Source organism: Grammomys surdaster, unplaced genomic scaffold (genome assembly GCF_004785775.1).
Source record: "Grammomys surdaster isolate TR1022 unplaced genomic scaffold, NIH_TR_1.0 186, whole genome shotgun sequence".
Classification (NCBI taxonomy): domain Eukaryota; kingdom Metazoa; phylum Chordata; class Mammalia; order Rodentia; family Muridae; genus Grammomys; species Grammomys surdaster.
In genome coordinates this window covers 507,699-522,145 of record NW_021604631.1, presented here as the reverse complement: position 1 = coordinate 522,145, position 14,447 = coordinate 507,699, and the positions used below count along the sequence as shown (strand labels likewise).

Sequence of the window (14,447 nt, the reverse complement as noted above, 5' to 3'; positions counted from 1 at the left end):
GGTGCCTTAGTTCTTGGTACAGTAAGAGTGATCCTTCTGCAACTTCAGTACATTTAAATATACTGGGGCCTTTGGAGACAGAGTTTCCAAAAATCCAGCTGGGGTTCGCTTGGTGAGCTCTTATTTAACACCTTCTGGAGACTGCACAGGATTCTGTGATCTCACAGCTCTTGGTTGATTACCGCACTCTGCCATCCCAGGGTTGTAGGATACTTTGTTTCTCTTTTGTGTTTGTTTTACCTGAGACTCACTCAGGAAAGCTGGGGCCAGGGCTTCACAATAGCGTGCCAGTCTATGCAAAGGGCAACAAAGCCTTTTGTTTGTCCTTTGGGACCCCTTTCTCTCAGCTCCACTGTTATGTCTATCTTTTTCCTAACATGTTCATATAATACGGCCTGAAACTAGAGCCGACCCACGAGTAGATAAATAATAAATGGACCATACAGACATAATGAAGAAAGAAATGCTGGCATGTGCCAAACGGGCGAACTTTGAAAACATTATGCTAAGTCAGGCACAAAAGACCACATATCACATGGATCGATCTATATGAAATGTCTACAGTAGGTAACTTCATAGATGTAGCAACCAAATTAATGACTGCCATCGTCTGTGGGAAGGAGGAGAATGGGAATGACTGCTAATGGGTGCAGGCTTTCCTTTAGAGACTGATGGAAATGTTCTGAAATGATATAGTGATGATGGATGAACAACCTTATGAATATACTGAAAACGGCTAAATTGTACACTTCAAAAGGGTGAATTTTTTGCTATGTAAATTAGACTTCAATTTTTAAAAGTGGGGGAAAAAGATGGCAATTAATAAGATAGTATTTTGGAAAATCTTAAAAAAAGCTTTAAAAAAATGAGATGGTCCTAGAAGCTTTAAAGAAATGGAATCAGTGATCAAAAACATTCCCTTATGAAATATGGAGATGGAGGTCATAGCGTGGAAAGTTGTAGTGATATCAGTTAAGTTAGTCAAGAGATCTAATGAACAGTTGGTTTAATTTTATGTTAGTTAACTAATATCGTTAACATTGTATTGCATATTGGAAATGTGCTCAGGGTGGACTTTATGTGTGACAATTGGCTTGAGTAATTAATTAATTTACTGTGTATATCAAACTGTCCTACGGTGTACTTTATTTTTATTTATATATTTTTTTCTGAGACAGTTTCTTTCTATATTTCCTAGGAAGACTTTAAACCTCTGATTCTCCTGCCTCCACCTCCTGGGATTACAGATGTGTACACCCAAATTTCACTGTATAGTTTAGATATACAAAACCTCTGTGGAAATGTCCCTCTTGGAAAATTCCAGGTAGAAGAAATGTTTATGACAGACTTTCAGAGGTTAGAAAAAGACATGCCAACCTCTTAACTACAGAGACTAGCTTAGACCAATCTGGGAACAGCAGTGGAAGAAAGGAAATTTACAGGGTAAGATCAGTCATGTACGTTAGTACCAAAACCGTAAGCAAGACTTTGGTCAAGCCAAGTCAATTATACAGAGATGGACAATACACCCTAAGCAAGTTGAATGGTGCCCTGATGTTTACCACCAGGAAAATCTCTCCAATGAAGTTACATTTAGATGACTTTTATAGGTACTATTTCCTGCACGCCTTGAATCCCATGAGCTAGAGAAATTTTTGTCTAATGCTTCGATGTGGTTTCTGCAGACAATGACCTAAACGCAGCAGTGAGTCTGATTAGGGATCACAGGTACGTTGACAGGGTGAGAGACTATGAAGTAAGAACAGGAAGCATGCCTGTAAGCCTAGAGCACATTATTATGAAGGTAACCAGCTATAGTCGAGCACGCTTGTGATTGTAGCACTCGGGAAGCTGAAGCAGGACCATTGCTGTGCGATCAAGGCTAATTTGTGTGATAGCAAGACCCTATTGCAAGCAAGCAAACAAACAAAATGATACCAAGAAATATATTAGGTACCCTAGATTGCTATCCTGCCGTGAAACCCTTTGAGATAAAGACACAGGACTCAAATTTATCGAATGCAAAGGGCAGATACTGGCTCCTGTCCATTATTGACTGGGAGCTGCTCCTCTGGTTCAGAGATGAGGAGGTATTTGTTTCTAGTACTTTCTTTCTGGATCTTGGGAACCAGAGAGCGCCTGAAGACAATGAAAGGCAGAGCGGAAGTTGGAAGATGGATGAGTTGGCAACTGATGCAAGCTAAGAAGCAAGGAGAGAGCCATAGTGCGGGGACAGTAGGTGAGGGCCTGTGGTGATGAAAAATACTATGATCCTTTCGAAGGGAATCCTAGCTCTTCCTTCTATGCCCCTTTTGTATATCAGCAGAAGATGGGTCAATATTGGTCACAATATTCTTTGTAAGTCCCTCTGCTTGACCTGTACACATACATGACCTAGCACTGCAGTTAGAATCTAAGAGTGTTTTGCGCTAATGATTTGAGGAACCTGAGCCCAGCTCTGAGACAGACAGAGTAACAGTCTTACGTTCTTTATAAATTTCACCTTTCTTCATCTTTCCCTGTTCTCATCTGCAGGCAAATCTCTAGGCTTTGAAAACAGAATGTAGTAAACATGTACATATATGTGTGTATGTTACATAGATAAATGGTAAATGAGATGTCAATTACAGCTTTGAGAGCAATAGTAGTTTAAATATCTTTGGAAACTACTAGAGAATTAGTGATATTTGAGGCATATGGCACAAGCTCTTGGTTATTTCTCAAAGGGTAGAACAATTTTCGTGAGAAAGGAAGTCTTCTAAATGCTGAAGTTGCTTATGATCCGTGCTCTGCAAACTTCCCATCTGCGCACGAGCTCTCTGCCCCCGGAAGCTTGAGTCCTACTCACAGTCCTCCCACCTACCCGACTAAGTACTTCAGAAAAACTCTCCACCGAGTCCAAAACCAGAAAGATGGAGAGATCGTGTTCACAATCTGTTCACATACAACAGACAAGAACAAACCAATCCTCCAGAAGTGTGGGGCAAAACGAAGGCTGCCTTCTCCAAATAAGGGCCCGTGCAGTCCGTATACAGATTTTAGTTCTTAGGGCTCAGCCATGGATTTTTTTCATTGCAATGTTTCTCAGATTCAACCTTCTATTCTTCGTTCTTCACTTTTTTTTTTAAGACAACGTCCTGCTTTTTCCATGTAAATTCTGAGATTATAGGCGTGTATCAACAATGGCCAGGTTTATGTAGTACTTGGGATGGAAGTTGAGCATCTGTGAATGGGAAACAGATACTCACCCACTGAACTACATCCCTAGCCTCCCTTCCTGCTTTCTTAGATAAAAGTTTCCCAGGCCTGTGTAAATAAGGTATGTTCTGAAGAACTTATCAAGCAATACCATTGTTATGTGGACAATGTCAAATGTAGTTGTACCAGATGATAGAGGCCATTCACTCAGTATTCTCTCTTAATGCAATGAAGGAATGAGGAAAACAGAAGGTATATAAGTCAGAGTATGGGAACATCACAAACTAGTGATGTAGTTATTTACTAACATGTCACACATTATGAATGTAACTGTCTATATTATTCTTCTGTGTAAATGCAGTGTAGTAGGTTCACTTGAACCAGCCTCACCCTGCACGTGACCAATGCACTGTGCTACAATTTTGCTGTGCCATTAGTTTATAGGAATTTTTCAGCCCTGCTATGGTCTTATGGGAATGGTGTGGAACATGCATCTTTTTGTTGCTTTCAATATTATGCAGCACATGACTATTTGGACTTCTGGAAGTTTTTTCTGCCTTGTGAATGTCTACCTACCCTGTATTCTATATACAATCAGAAAACAAAATATCACTTTATTATTTTCTTCTCTTGTACCATTACTGTGATTCTAAATTTTGATCCAAAGCCCCATGCTGGCTTTTCTTTTTTTTTTATTGGATATTTTATTTACATTTCATATGTTGTCCCCTTACCCCATCCCCCACCCACCCGGGAACCCCCTATCCCCTTACCCCTCCTCCTTCTTCTCTGTGGATGTAACCCGTACCTACCCCCACTCCCACTTTCCCACCCTCAAAATTCCCACCCCTTGGGGCATCCAGGCTTCATGAGGTCAAGGATCTCATCTTCCACCTATGCCCAGCAGGGCCCTCCACTCTTACGTATTCAGCTGAAGCCCTGGATCCCTCCCTAAGTGCTCCCAGGCTGGTGGTTTAGACCCTGGGAGCTGTGGTTGGTTGGTATTGTTGCTCTCCTCATGGTGCCACAAACTCTTTCAGCTCCTTCAGTCCTCACTCTAACTCCTCCATTGAGAACCCCATGATCAGTTCAATGGCTAGTTGTGAGCATCTGCCTCTGAATATGTCAGACTCTTGAAGGCCTCTGAGGAGACATCCATATCAGGCTCTTATCAGAATGCACTTCCTGACTTCCACATCAGCATCTACCTTTGGTGACTGCACATGGGATGGATACTCAGGTGGAAAGGTCTTCAGACGGCCCCTTCTTCAGTTTCTGTCCCTCACTTTGTCTCCATATTTGCTCCCTTGAGTATTTTGTTGCTCCTTCTAAGAAGAACTGAATCACCCCCACTTGGTCTTCCTTTTTTATGAGCTTCATGTGGCCTGTGAGTTGCATCTTGGGCATTTCAAGGTTCTGGGCTAATATTCGATAATCAGTGAGTGAATACCATGTGTGTTCTTTTGTGATTGACTTACTTCACTCAGGATGATGATTTCTAGTTTCATCCATTTACCTAGGAAACTCTCGAATTCATTGTTTTTAATAGCTGAGTAATACTCCATTGAAGTTGCATGTTGAATTTAGAGACAGAGTCTGTCTGGAAAGACAGATAGGGAAGGACTAGACTTTGAAAAGCTGGCTGGCTTTTCTGTCTCTAAGTTCAACATGCACCTTGTGCCTTCCCCTAGCTGGTTTACTTTCTGTTGCCCAAAGTCACATTGCTTGTTTTGTTTTGAAATCGTTACCACATTGCGTATGCTCTGACTGCTCCTTCACACTCACCCCAACCTATTCAAGTATTAATGAGATTAGATATATGGAAAAATGTAGTCTCTTTCTGATACAGTCGAGCATCCTCACATATTAATACATCCCAAACCTCACTGATAGTAACCTAGGCTCCCCTAGTCCTGAGTCCTCATTGTTATGGAAGCAGAAAGGAAACCTGGTCTCAAATTTTAACCCAAAAGTTTCTTTTTTTTTTTTTTATAGCTTAATGTATTTTAATAGCAAACTTACAGGAACAGCACAGAAGACAGACAACATTAAAAACATGTACTTGCATGTAGGACAACTTAGTTAGAAAAGTATAGTGATGGATGGAATCTACTGGATGATAAAAATGCTACAAACACCAGTTGGTTGCCGTCAATAAGAAATTTACTTATTTTAAAAAAATCCAAATGCTGGCATTGTCCAGAAAATTTTAACAGGTTTATTTATAATTGTTATAAAGTTGAACTGTTGAAATGTGTTCACTGAAACATTTTGCTTGCATTAATGCTTTACATCTTGCATTTATATTAAAAATTCACACACAAATGAACGTGGAGAAACTGCCAATACCTGATTCTGTCCCCTATGTTTCCACTCGCAATCATATACTTAGGTGCCTTTGACCCCATGGAAAAAATATCTAACATTCAGAACTACTGATAACAGGAAGAAGAGGAAAAAAAATTTTTTTTTTAGAATGAAATGTTTCCCCTCATAGTGGACTCTTAAGCACGCTCCCCGCGTATGCGGCGAGCTAGCTGGATATCTTTTGGCATAATTGTTACACGTTTGGTATGGATAGCACACAGGTTGGTATCTTCAAAAAGGCCAACCAGATAGGCCTCACTTGCCTCCTGCAAAGCACCAATAGCTGCACTCTGGAAGCGCAGATCTGTTTTGAAGTCCTGAGCAATTTCTCGCACCAGACGTTGAAAGGGGAGCTTGCGAATCAGAAGTTCAGTGGACTTCTGATAGCGCCTGATTTCACGGAGTGCCACAGTACCAGGCCTGTAACGATGGGGTTTCTTCACCCCTCCAGTAGAGGGCGCACTCTTGCGAGCGGCTTTTGTAGCCAGTTGTTTCCTGGGTGCTTTACCACCGGTGGATTTGCGGGCAGTCTGCTTTGTAGGAGCCATGGTATGGGCACCTCCTTACCCCCCTTCTCCTTCGGCTGGAGCTCGGCAAGCGAGAGGCGGCGCTGGCGTTAGAGAGCGGCGGCGGCGCGGCGAAGGCTGCGAACACAATCCCAAAAGTTTCTTAAACCAGCTACTCAGGCTCCTCTTTTCCATTACTCTTAAATTCCATCTTAACTTTTCTTATAATGTCCATCATATATGAAATTGCCTTATTCATGCAGTACGACTGTCCATCCCCACTTTACTGCTAAATTGTACTGGCTCCTGTCTTATCTAATACCATACCCCTCGGTGCCTTGCTAACCATGGCATTGACCATGAAAGCGTAGCTGAAGAGTGAATGACTGTTTCACAAAGCCTTCTTGCACAGGGTTAGCTCATCGGGTTTTTACTCTCCTGGCCTCCAGCCTCCTATCACAGCTTTGACTTCTAGTGATAATTATTTACTGTACCAATGTTCCCAAACCATCTCCTCTTCTGCATGCATCTTATTCCTGTACCTACACACAGTTCTAGTGGGAGAAAGTCAAAATTTAAATATGGAGCTCTCTGGTTTTAGACTATGACAGAACTAGATTCAACTTCCACTTGGAAGTTAGGTGAATTTTAACAAGTTATTCTTTCTGAACTTCAAGAAAAAGGGAAAAGAAACAGTCTTTTCCTTAGAGAGTTGCTGAGAAGATTTAATGAGATATTTGTGTCAAGCGTTTATTAAATGTCTTAGACATAATAAATCATTAAACTAGGATACTTTTAATTTCAAAAGTATCGTTAGTAAGCATAGTGCATATTATATATAACATATATATTTTTAAAGATGTATTTTATTTTAAATTATGTATATGTGTTATATATATATTGTGTATGGAGGGAGGTATATGTACATGAACACAAGTACCCACAGAGGCCAGAAAATGACATCACATCAGTGTAGGTGTGAGACTAGAACTCAGGTCCTCTTCAAAAGCAGTATATAGGCTTAACCACTGAGCAACCTCTCTGATCTATGTATATATTACTTATATATGTGTTTTAATATGTATTATAAATAATATATTATTAAACTACAGTGTAGTTAACATTTTTATTGCATTCATTGTGTGGGTGGGTGTTTGCATATATATACACATGCCATATCACATGTGTGGGGATCAGAGGAATTGATTTTCTCGTTCAACCCCTGGGGGCCCAGGGAATCAAACTAAGGTCATCTTATTTGGCAGCAAGTGCCTTTACTCGCTTAGCCATTTCAATGACCTTATCTTTATAGCTTGAAAAAATAGTATAGCAGCCATATGTCCACCATTCGGAATAAACATCTTTTAACATCTCATCATTTTCTCATCTCTTATTAACCAAAGGACATAAAGCAATGCAACATGGAAACATTCTATGTGGTCAACATAAGTATGACGAGAGTGTTTATTTCCATACAGAAATCCTGCTAGAGGATTACAGCTATGTGATATATTTTTACCCATGTCTGCCATCTTCCACTCTACTCCTTCTTGGAAGTATAGGTGTTTTAAGAATATTTGGTGCATTTAGTTGGAATGATAGTTTATTCACACTGCAGACATCCAGCCAGAAGCTGATAAGATCCTGCCTGATGGCCAAAGCTGGGAAAAGACCACAGTGTTTCCAGATCACACAGAAAAGATTTTTATCAAGTTTTTCAATGCAGTGACAAGACTGAACATAAATTCTTTTCCCAGAAGATCTCAGAGAAATGATATAACTCTGAAAGACATCAAACATGAGTGGAACTCTGTTCCATGTAGGTGGTATCCGGCCAGCTAAGGCTCCCAGGCTGAGAGGGTGTGCTCTTGAGGGCACTGTTTGTTTGTACAATGTAAACCAAGTCAGACCAGAGGAGCCTGACACCCAGGCATCAGAATCTGGGAAACTGGGCTTGCTACCTATAGTGGTGGCTCTGAACATATCCAGCACAAACAGGAGTCAGAAAAGCCAGGACCTGCAGGGCTGTAAGTCATGTGTGGGCGTGGGTCTTGTTGGGTTGAGTTGTGGTTCCTGTGTGTCAGGGGACAGAAGCGTGGGAATTTGACTAAGTTCACTCCTTGCGTCACTGGACTGACTGACCAGCAGCTGAAAGGGGAGAGGGAGAGAAGCTCCTCGGTGCCCTGCAGGGTGGATGAGACTCTTGGTCAACTCATGCAACTCGCATGGCTGGGTCATGGCTGGCTGGGCTAGCTTGTTTGAGTTGGCAGCTGGGCTACCTTGTTTGAGTTGGCAGGCTTCTGTGGCTGGAATGTAGAGAGGTCCTATGGCAGGAGATTAGATGGCGGCTGGGTAGTTGAAGACCCTCTCCATTGTCCCCCACAGTGGGCTCCAAGTACGAGAGGAAGTCTATGATCTTAAAACATTTATTTTTTATGGTGGAAAGTGGATGAAGCTATACCCCGTGTCCTCAGGGTGGGCCTGAGGTTAAATATCTTTTGTGTGTAGGAGGAGGGTCCGGGAAGGAATCCTTAATTGGCTATGCCCTCTGGCCTTTAGGTATCTCATTAATATGGAGAGCTCTCCAGGCTCTGCAGCCTGTAGTCATGCCCTCTACCTGTGCTACGTGACCTAAGGCCACAAATCTTTCTTTGGGAGGGGCTGTGGATAAGTGAAACAACCAGGGCCCAGGAGCAAGGCCGAACACCTACCATCCCATTAGGGTATTATCCGGGGTTTGAGGCCTGTACTCAACCAGGTACCCAGCTGCCTCTCACAGCCCACAGCTCCACAAGGACCCACGTGTGGTGGCTATGAAGCAGTTCTACAAAATGTCACAAGACCAGATTTTTCACTGTCAAACGGCCAGACTGGAATATTGATCTCCCAGAGTCCAGTGTTTCTTTACTGAGGTCCTGTATCTTCATGGTTTAAAATTCTATCTGCCTCCATGCATAAACACAGTGTCTAGTAGCTTAGAACATGTTTCTCTTGCCTCACAGTCTCTAAGGGTGAAAAAAACCAGGCCATGTGCTGGGTACACTGGCTTGGGTCTCAAGTGCTCTGGTCAAGGTAGGTTATTGTCATCTGAAGGTTAACAGAGGCATAATCTGTGTCCAAGCTTAGTCCAGTAGTTGTGGCAGTATCAGGTCCTTGTTGGCTTTTGTCTGAAGACAGCAGGTTCTCTTGTTTCTATTTTTAAGTTGGCATATGAAACAATAGCTTTCACTACATTTCACACATATATGTCATTATGTTTTCCTCATACTCACACCCCACAAAGCCTCTGCTATTCACTCTGCCCCACTCCACTGATTCTTTTCCTCACTCCAAATAATCTCACACATTCGGATTCTACATATGAAAAACATGGTATTTGTCTCTCCCAGTTCCCCCATTACTCTTGTATCTCCCTCCTTCCTTTGACCCTCTCTCTTTCCTCCTGTATCCCCCTCTACTTTTGTAGAGACATCAGTTCCTTGCCATCTGGACTTCTCCATAGAGATGATCCCAACATGAAAACTGGCTGACTTCAGGGAAGAGAAGGGATAAGAGCAGATGGGGAAAGCAAAGGTAGAACATGGAGAATAGTGAGGAGAGGAAGGAGAGGAAGAGGAAGAGAGGAGAGGGCAGGGAGGAAGAAGAGAGAGGAGAGGAGGCAAGGGGAAGAGAGAGGAAAGGAGGGAATGGAAGAAGAGCCCAGAGTAGAAGTCACAGTCTTTTCTCTAAGACAGTCTTAGAGACATTCCTTCACACCTGCTTTATTCTTAGAAATGAGTGAATGGATTGAAACCCCCCCCCCACTCTAGTAGAGGAAATTATATTAGATTTTGAGTTTCAAAATCTCCACCATGAAAGCAGAAATGGAGGCAAAGCTGGATAGAGATATAAGACAGGAAGGGATTGCCTGACCCAGCCCAGGACAGAGACACAGCTATGGTGGTCAACTCTTCCTAGTTTGCCAGAGACTCTTGTTTTCAACACTGAAAATCCTACTTGCCAAGAAGCGCCCATCTCTGGCACACTGGGATGGTCCATTACCATCTGGGTGTTCTGGCTGTAGCCAGGTCTCTCTAGTGAGAGCTTTGTCTGTCCATGCTGTGGGAAGCCCTGTTGAGGAAGAATTGTTTCGATCAGCAGTGCCCCAGACGAGGGACTTATGCTACCCAAGGATTGGGTTCTGCGCTGAGCTGGGTCACACATGACTTGCTGATGAGCAGTGTATTCTTCACTTGGCAGCCTCTGCCCTCTCTGGGAAGACCGTCAGCATGAGCATACAGTTGATTATGTCACGCAGGGCATTGTTGCTAATGTCATTTTGGCTGGGTGGGTGGATATTGGCGTGTTGTCCTGCAGAGAGGGCACCATGCCATTGTGACAGATGGATCCATGTGTTGGCATGTTGTGGAATCAACAGGTCTAGCAAATATGAAAGCAACAACCTAGAAAGGGGTTTTGAAAACCACACTGAACCCTAGGATATTTGGGGATCTTGTGCAGAGAATGATGAATGTTTAAAGTTTCAAGATGATTTTTTTTTTTTGAAGATGAGACCAAGTATCAACTTCTTTCTGAAAAGCTGTATAAAACATTTTGGCATCAAAGAAAAGTTCTACCACCATTGGTTTTTTGTTTTGGGGTCTTTTTGTTTTGTTTTTTGTTTTCTTTATCTTAGTGGCAACAAATGCCCAGACATAAGTCCATCTCTCTGCCATCAGCACAGTGTATCTCTGTGGTTCTGAAAGAGGTGAGAAGAAAAACTCCTCCAGATCCAGTTCTTCCTGTTTTGTCTTCTTATGCATACCCGTGACTAAATCTGGTACCAAGCTAATAGAAAACTCATTGGGTAAAATCTTTAAGAAACATTGTTGATTTAAAAAACGATATCTTATATTACTACCTTTTTTTCTTTCATCTACAAGTCAGCCTAGTTCCATTGGGATGTAATTCAATTTACTATTGTGACTATGATTTTCTATGCTTTCCTGAGAAAACTTGGGAAAAAATACTCTCAGTGAAGAAAAATCTACATCAGAAACAGGAAAGGGATGCTTTCTTAGAAAGAAGACAGGCATGGGGGAGGGGAAAGTGGGCAAGCAGCACATGGACTGAGATGATGTGCCTGTAGTCCCTGGTGTGTTCACACTTCCAGAGAGACTCTGTTGGGAGGTTGATTTCACTTGAGTCAGGATGCGGGTTTGGGTGGTAGCAGAGACAATGATTCCAAATAGAAACCATTGTAGGGCTGGGAAGAGTCTCAGAACCTCCAGACGAAACAATGTGATGTTTTTGGGAGTAGCAATTATCCTCTCTAATGAAACAATATGATTTCTTTGGGAGTAACAGTTATCCTCTACTGCTCTCTCACCAATAGTCCCACCCTGCAGAGGAGGCGAGATTACTCCACATAGATTGGGAAGAGATGGAGAGAAGTTGTGGTAGTTTGAATAGGAATGACTCCACTCCCGTGTTTGAATGTTTGGCCCATAGGGAGTGTCACTATTAGAAAGTCTTGCTGGAGGAAGTGTGTCACTGTGAGGACAGACTTTGAAGTCACAGAATCTCAACTGAGTTCTCTCCCTGCTGCCCGCGGATCAAGATGAAGAACTCTTAGCTCCTTTTCCAGTACCATGTCTGATTGTGAAGCTGCCATGCTTCCTGCTATGACAATAATAGACTAAATCCCTGAACTGTGAGCCCGCCCCAAGTAACCAATTAAATGTTTTTCTTTGTAAGAGTTGCTGTGGTCTTGGTGTCTCTTTACAGTGATAGGAACCATAGCTAAGACAGATGTTGACCATGTGAACACCTAGTCAGAATTTCCTTTTTCTCCTCTCTCTCTCTCTCTCTCTCTCTCTCTCTCTCTCTCTCTCTCTCTCTCTGTCTCTCTCTCTCTCTCTGTCTCTCCCCCCCCCTCTCTCTCTCTCCCTCTCTCTCTCTCTTATATTTAGGTTTTTTGTTTGTTTCTTTGTGAAGCAGAGGAGCTGGTTTTCAAGATAGGGTTTTTTTGTTTAGCCCTGACTGTCCTAAGACTCTTTCTATAGATCAGACTGGCCTTGAACTCACAGAGCTCTGCCTGCTCTGCCTCCCAAGTACTGGGATTAAAGGCATGCACCACCACTGCCTAGAAATTATTTGTTTTATTTTAAGATGAGGACTCACCACATAGACAAGGCTGGTATAGATCTCACAGCACAGTCCCAACTGTCCTTAAACATATAAGATTCCTGCTTTATTCACCTCTAAAGCATTGAAATTACAGTTATGTACCACAGTGTCTGTTACCCAATATCTTAGCCCTTGACCCAAAAGGCCAGAGTAAAGCCTTGCTTGGCATTCAGTGCTTAAGTACCTCCGCCCACACACTTAACACTGACAGCGGAGGAACATTTGCTGTTTTCAGTACTTTTCTCTCCAAAGGAAGACAGATGCCCAGGGAAGTTCTTTGCAATGATGTAAATTGAAGAAGCTTGGAAAAGCACAAGATCAACAGCCCTAGAATACATCTAACATGTCAGGCAGGCCACTGGTTACTGAGAAGAAATTCCAGGGGCTTTTTACAAAAATTTGGTGACTTAGCTGTTAGGTTATTGTTCTTATCCATGGAAATTGGTAAAGTATAAGCAACCAGTCGGTGCTTTTAAAGGGTTATTTTATTTGTAGTTTTTAAATTGCAAGAATCCGTGTGTGTGTGTGTGTGTGTGTGTGTGTATGTGTGTGTGTTTGTGCTATATGCGAATGGGTATACATTTCACAGCACATATAAGAATGTCAAAGGACGACTCTGTGGGGTTAGTTCTCCTTTTTCACCTTTATGTGGGTTCTGAGGATCAAAATCAGGCTGCCAAGCTTACATAACAAATGTCTTTACCCTCTCTGCTGAGCCATATCACTGGCCCATTGGAGTTTGAGCTATTGATAGCTTGTGTTATTTGTGATAAGGGATGTAATAAAGCACCAACGTGGCCTCATAAAAGCCACCAAGAGCAAGCACTGGGACTCCCACACAGAGGCAACTAACCTCTTCACCATGGTAGGAAGGTAAAGTTGCACCAAAGTTGAAACATGAGACATAGACATTGAAGCATGAAACACAGAATGGACATGACAACCACAGGGACTGAAATGGGGACTGTCATAGTTAGGGTTTTACAGTTGTGAAGAGACACCATGACCAAGGCAACTCTTACAAAGGCAAACATTTCATTGGGGCTGACTTACAGTTTCAGAGGTTTAGTCCATTATCATCATGGCAGGAAGCATGGCAGTGTGCAGGCAGACACAGTGCTTGAGTAGCCAAGAGTTCTATGTCTTGATCAAAAGGCAGACAGGAGGAGATTGGATCCACACTGGGCAGAGCTTGAGCATAGGAGACCTCAAAGCCCACCCCCATAGTGACATACTTCCTCTGACACACTTCCTCCAACAAGGTTTCACCAACTCCAACAAGGCTACACTTCCTAACAGTTCCACTCCCATGGGCCAAGCGTTCAAACACATGCGTCGCTATGGGCCACACTTAATCAAACCACCACAGGGACATTCATTTATTTAGGGAGTCATTTAGGATGGAGACAACCCTTGGATGCTCCAACTCAAGAGTACGTCTATATCAGTTACTTTTTTCTGTAATAAGATACCTAAAATAAAATCAATTTAAGGGGAAAAGTGCTTAGCTTACAGTTTGAGGGGGATACAGTTCATAAAGGAAAACCATTCTCAACCACAGGCTCAGGAGGTGACTGGTTACATTGCATCTGCAGTCAGGAAGCAGAGACTGATGATGCTGCCACTCAGCCTGCTTTCTTCTGTTTATGCATCCCAAGACCCTATATGTACACACTTAGGGTGGATGTTTTTACTTTAATTAACATCCTATAAATAATCCTTCACAGATATGCCCAGAAACTTGTGTCTTAGGTGGTTCTGAACAGTGATTCTCAAACTTCCTAATGCTGCAAGCCTTTAATACAGTTCCTCATGTTGTGATGACCCTAACCATAAAATCATTTGGTTGCTGCTTTATAGCTGTACTTTGGATACTGTTATGAATCATAATGTAAATATTGGATATGCAGAAAATCTGATGTGTGACCCCTGTGAAAGGGTTGCAATCCCCAAAGGGGTCGAGATCCACATGTTGAGACATGCTGTTCTAGATCCTGTCAAGCTGGCAATTAGCACCTAGATAGGACAGCATTGTAAAAGTTTGTCTTTGTATAGCATCCCGTGGGGAAGCTCTGACAGAAAAGAGTAGGAAGTCTATCAGAAGCCTTTCCAGCATGAACAGTGGTATCAGTATCCCTGGATGAGGACTTAGGTGGCCTCTCAACCCCCATGTTCTCTGTTCCTAGTGACATGCTGATTGTAGATCAG

The 14,447-nt window shown here is 42.5% G+C and overlaps 1 protein-coding gene across 1 annotated transcript; it reads right to left on the bottom strand.

The window, feature by feature from the left end:
- Positions 1-5,459: 5,459 nt before the first annotated feature.
- Positions 5,460-6,128, bottom strand: LOC114622070 (histone H3.3-like). Its single transcript, XM_028768424.1, has one exon. The coding sequence runs from the start codon at positions 6,111-6,113 to the stop codon at positions 5,703-5,705; it is 411 nt and encodes a 136-aa protein (XP_028624257.1). The 5' UTR covers positions 6,114-6,128; the 3' UTR covers positions 5,460-5,702.
- Positions 6,129-14,447: the final 8,319 nt, after the last annotated feature.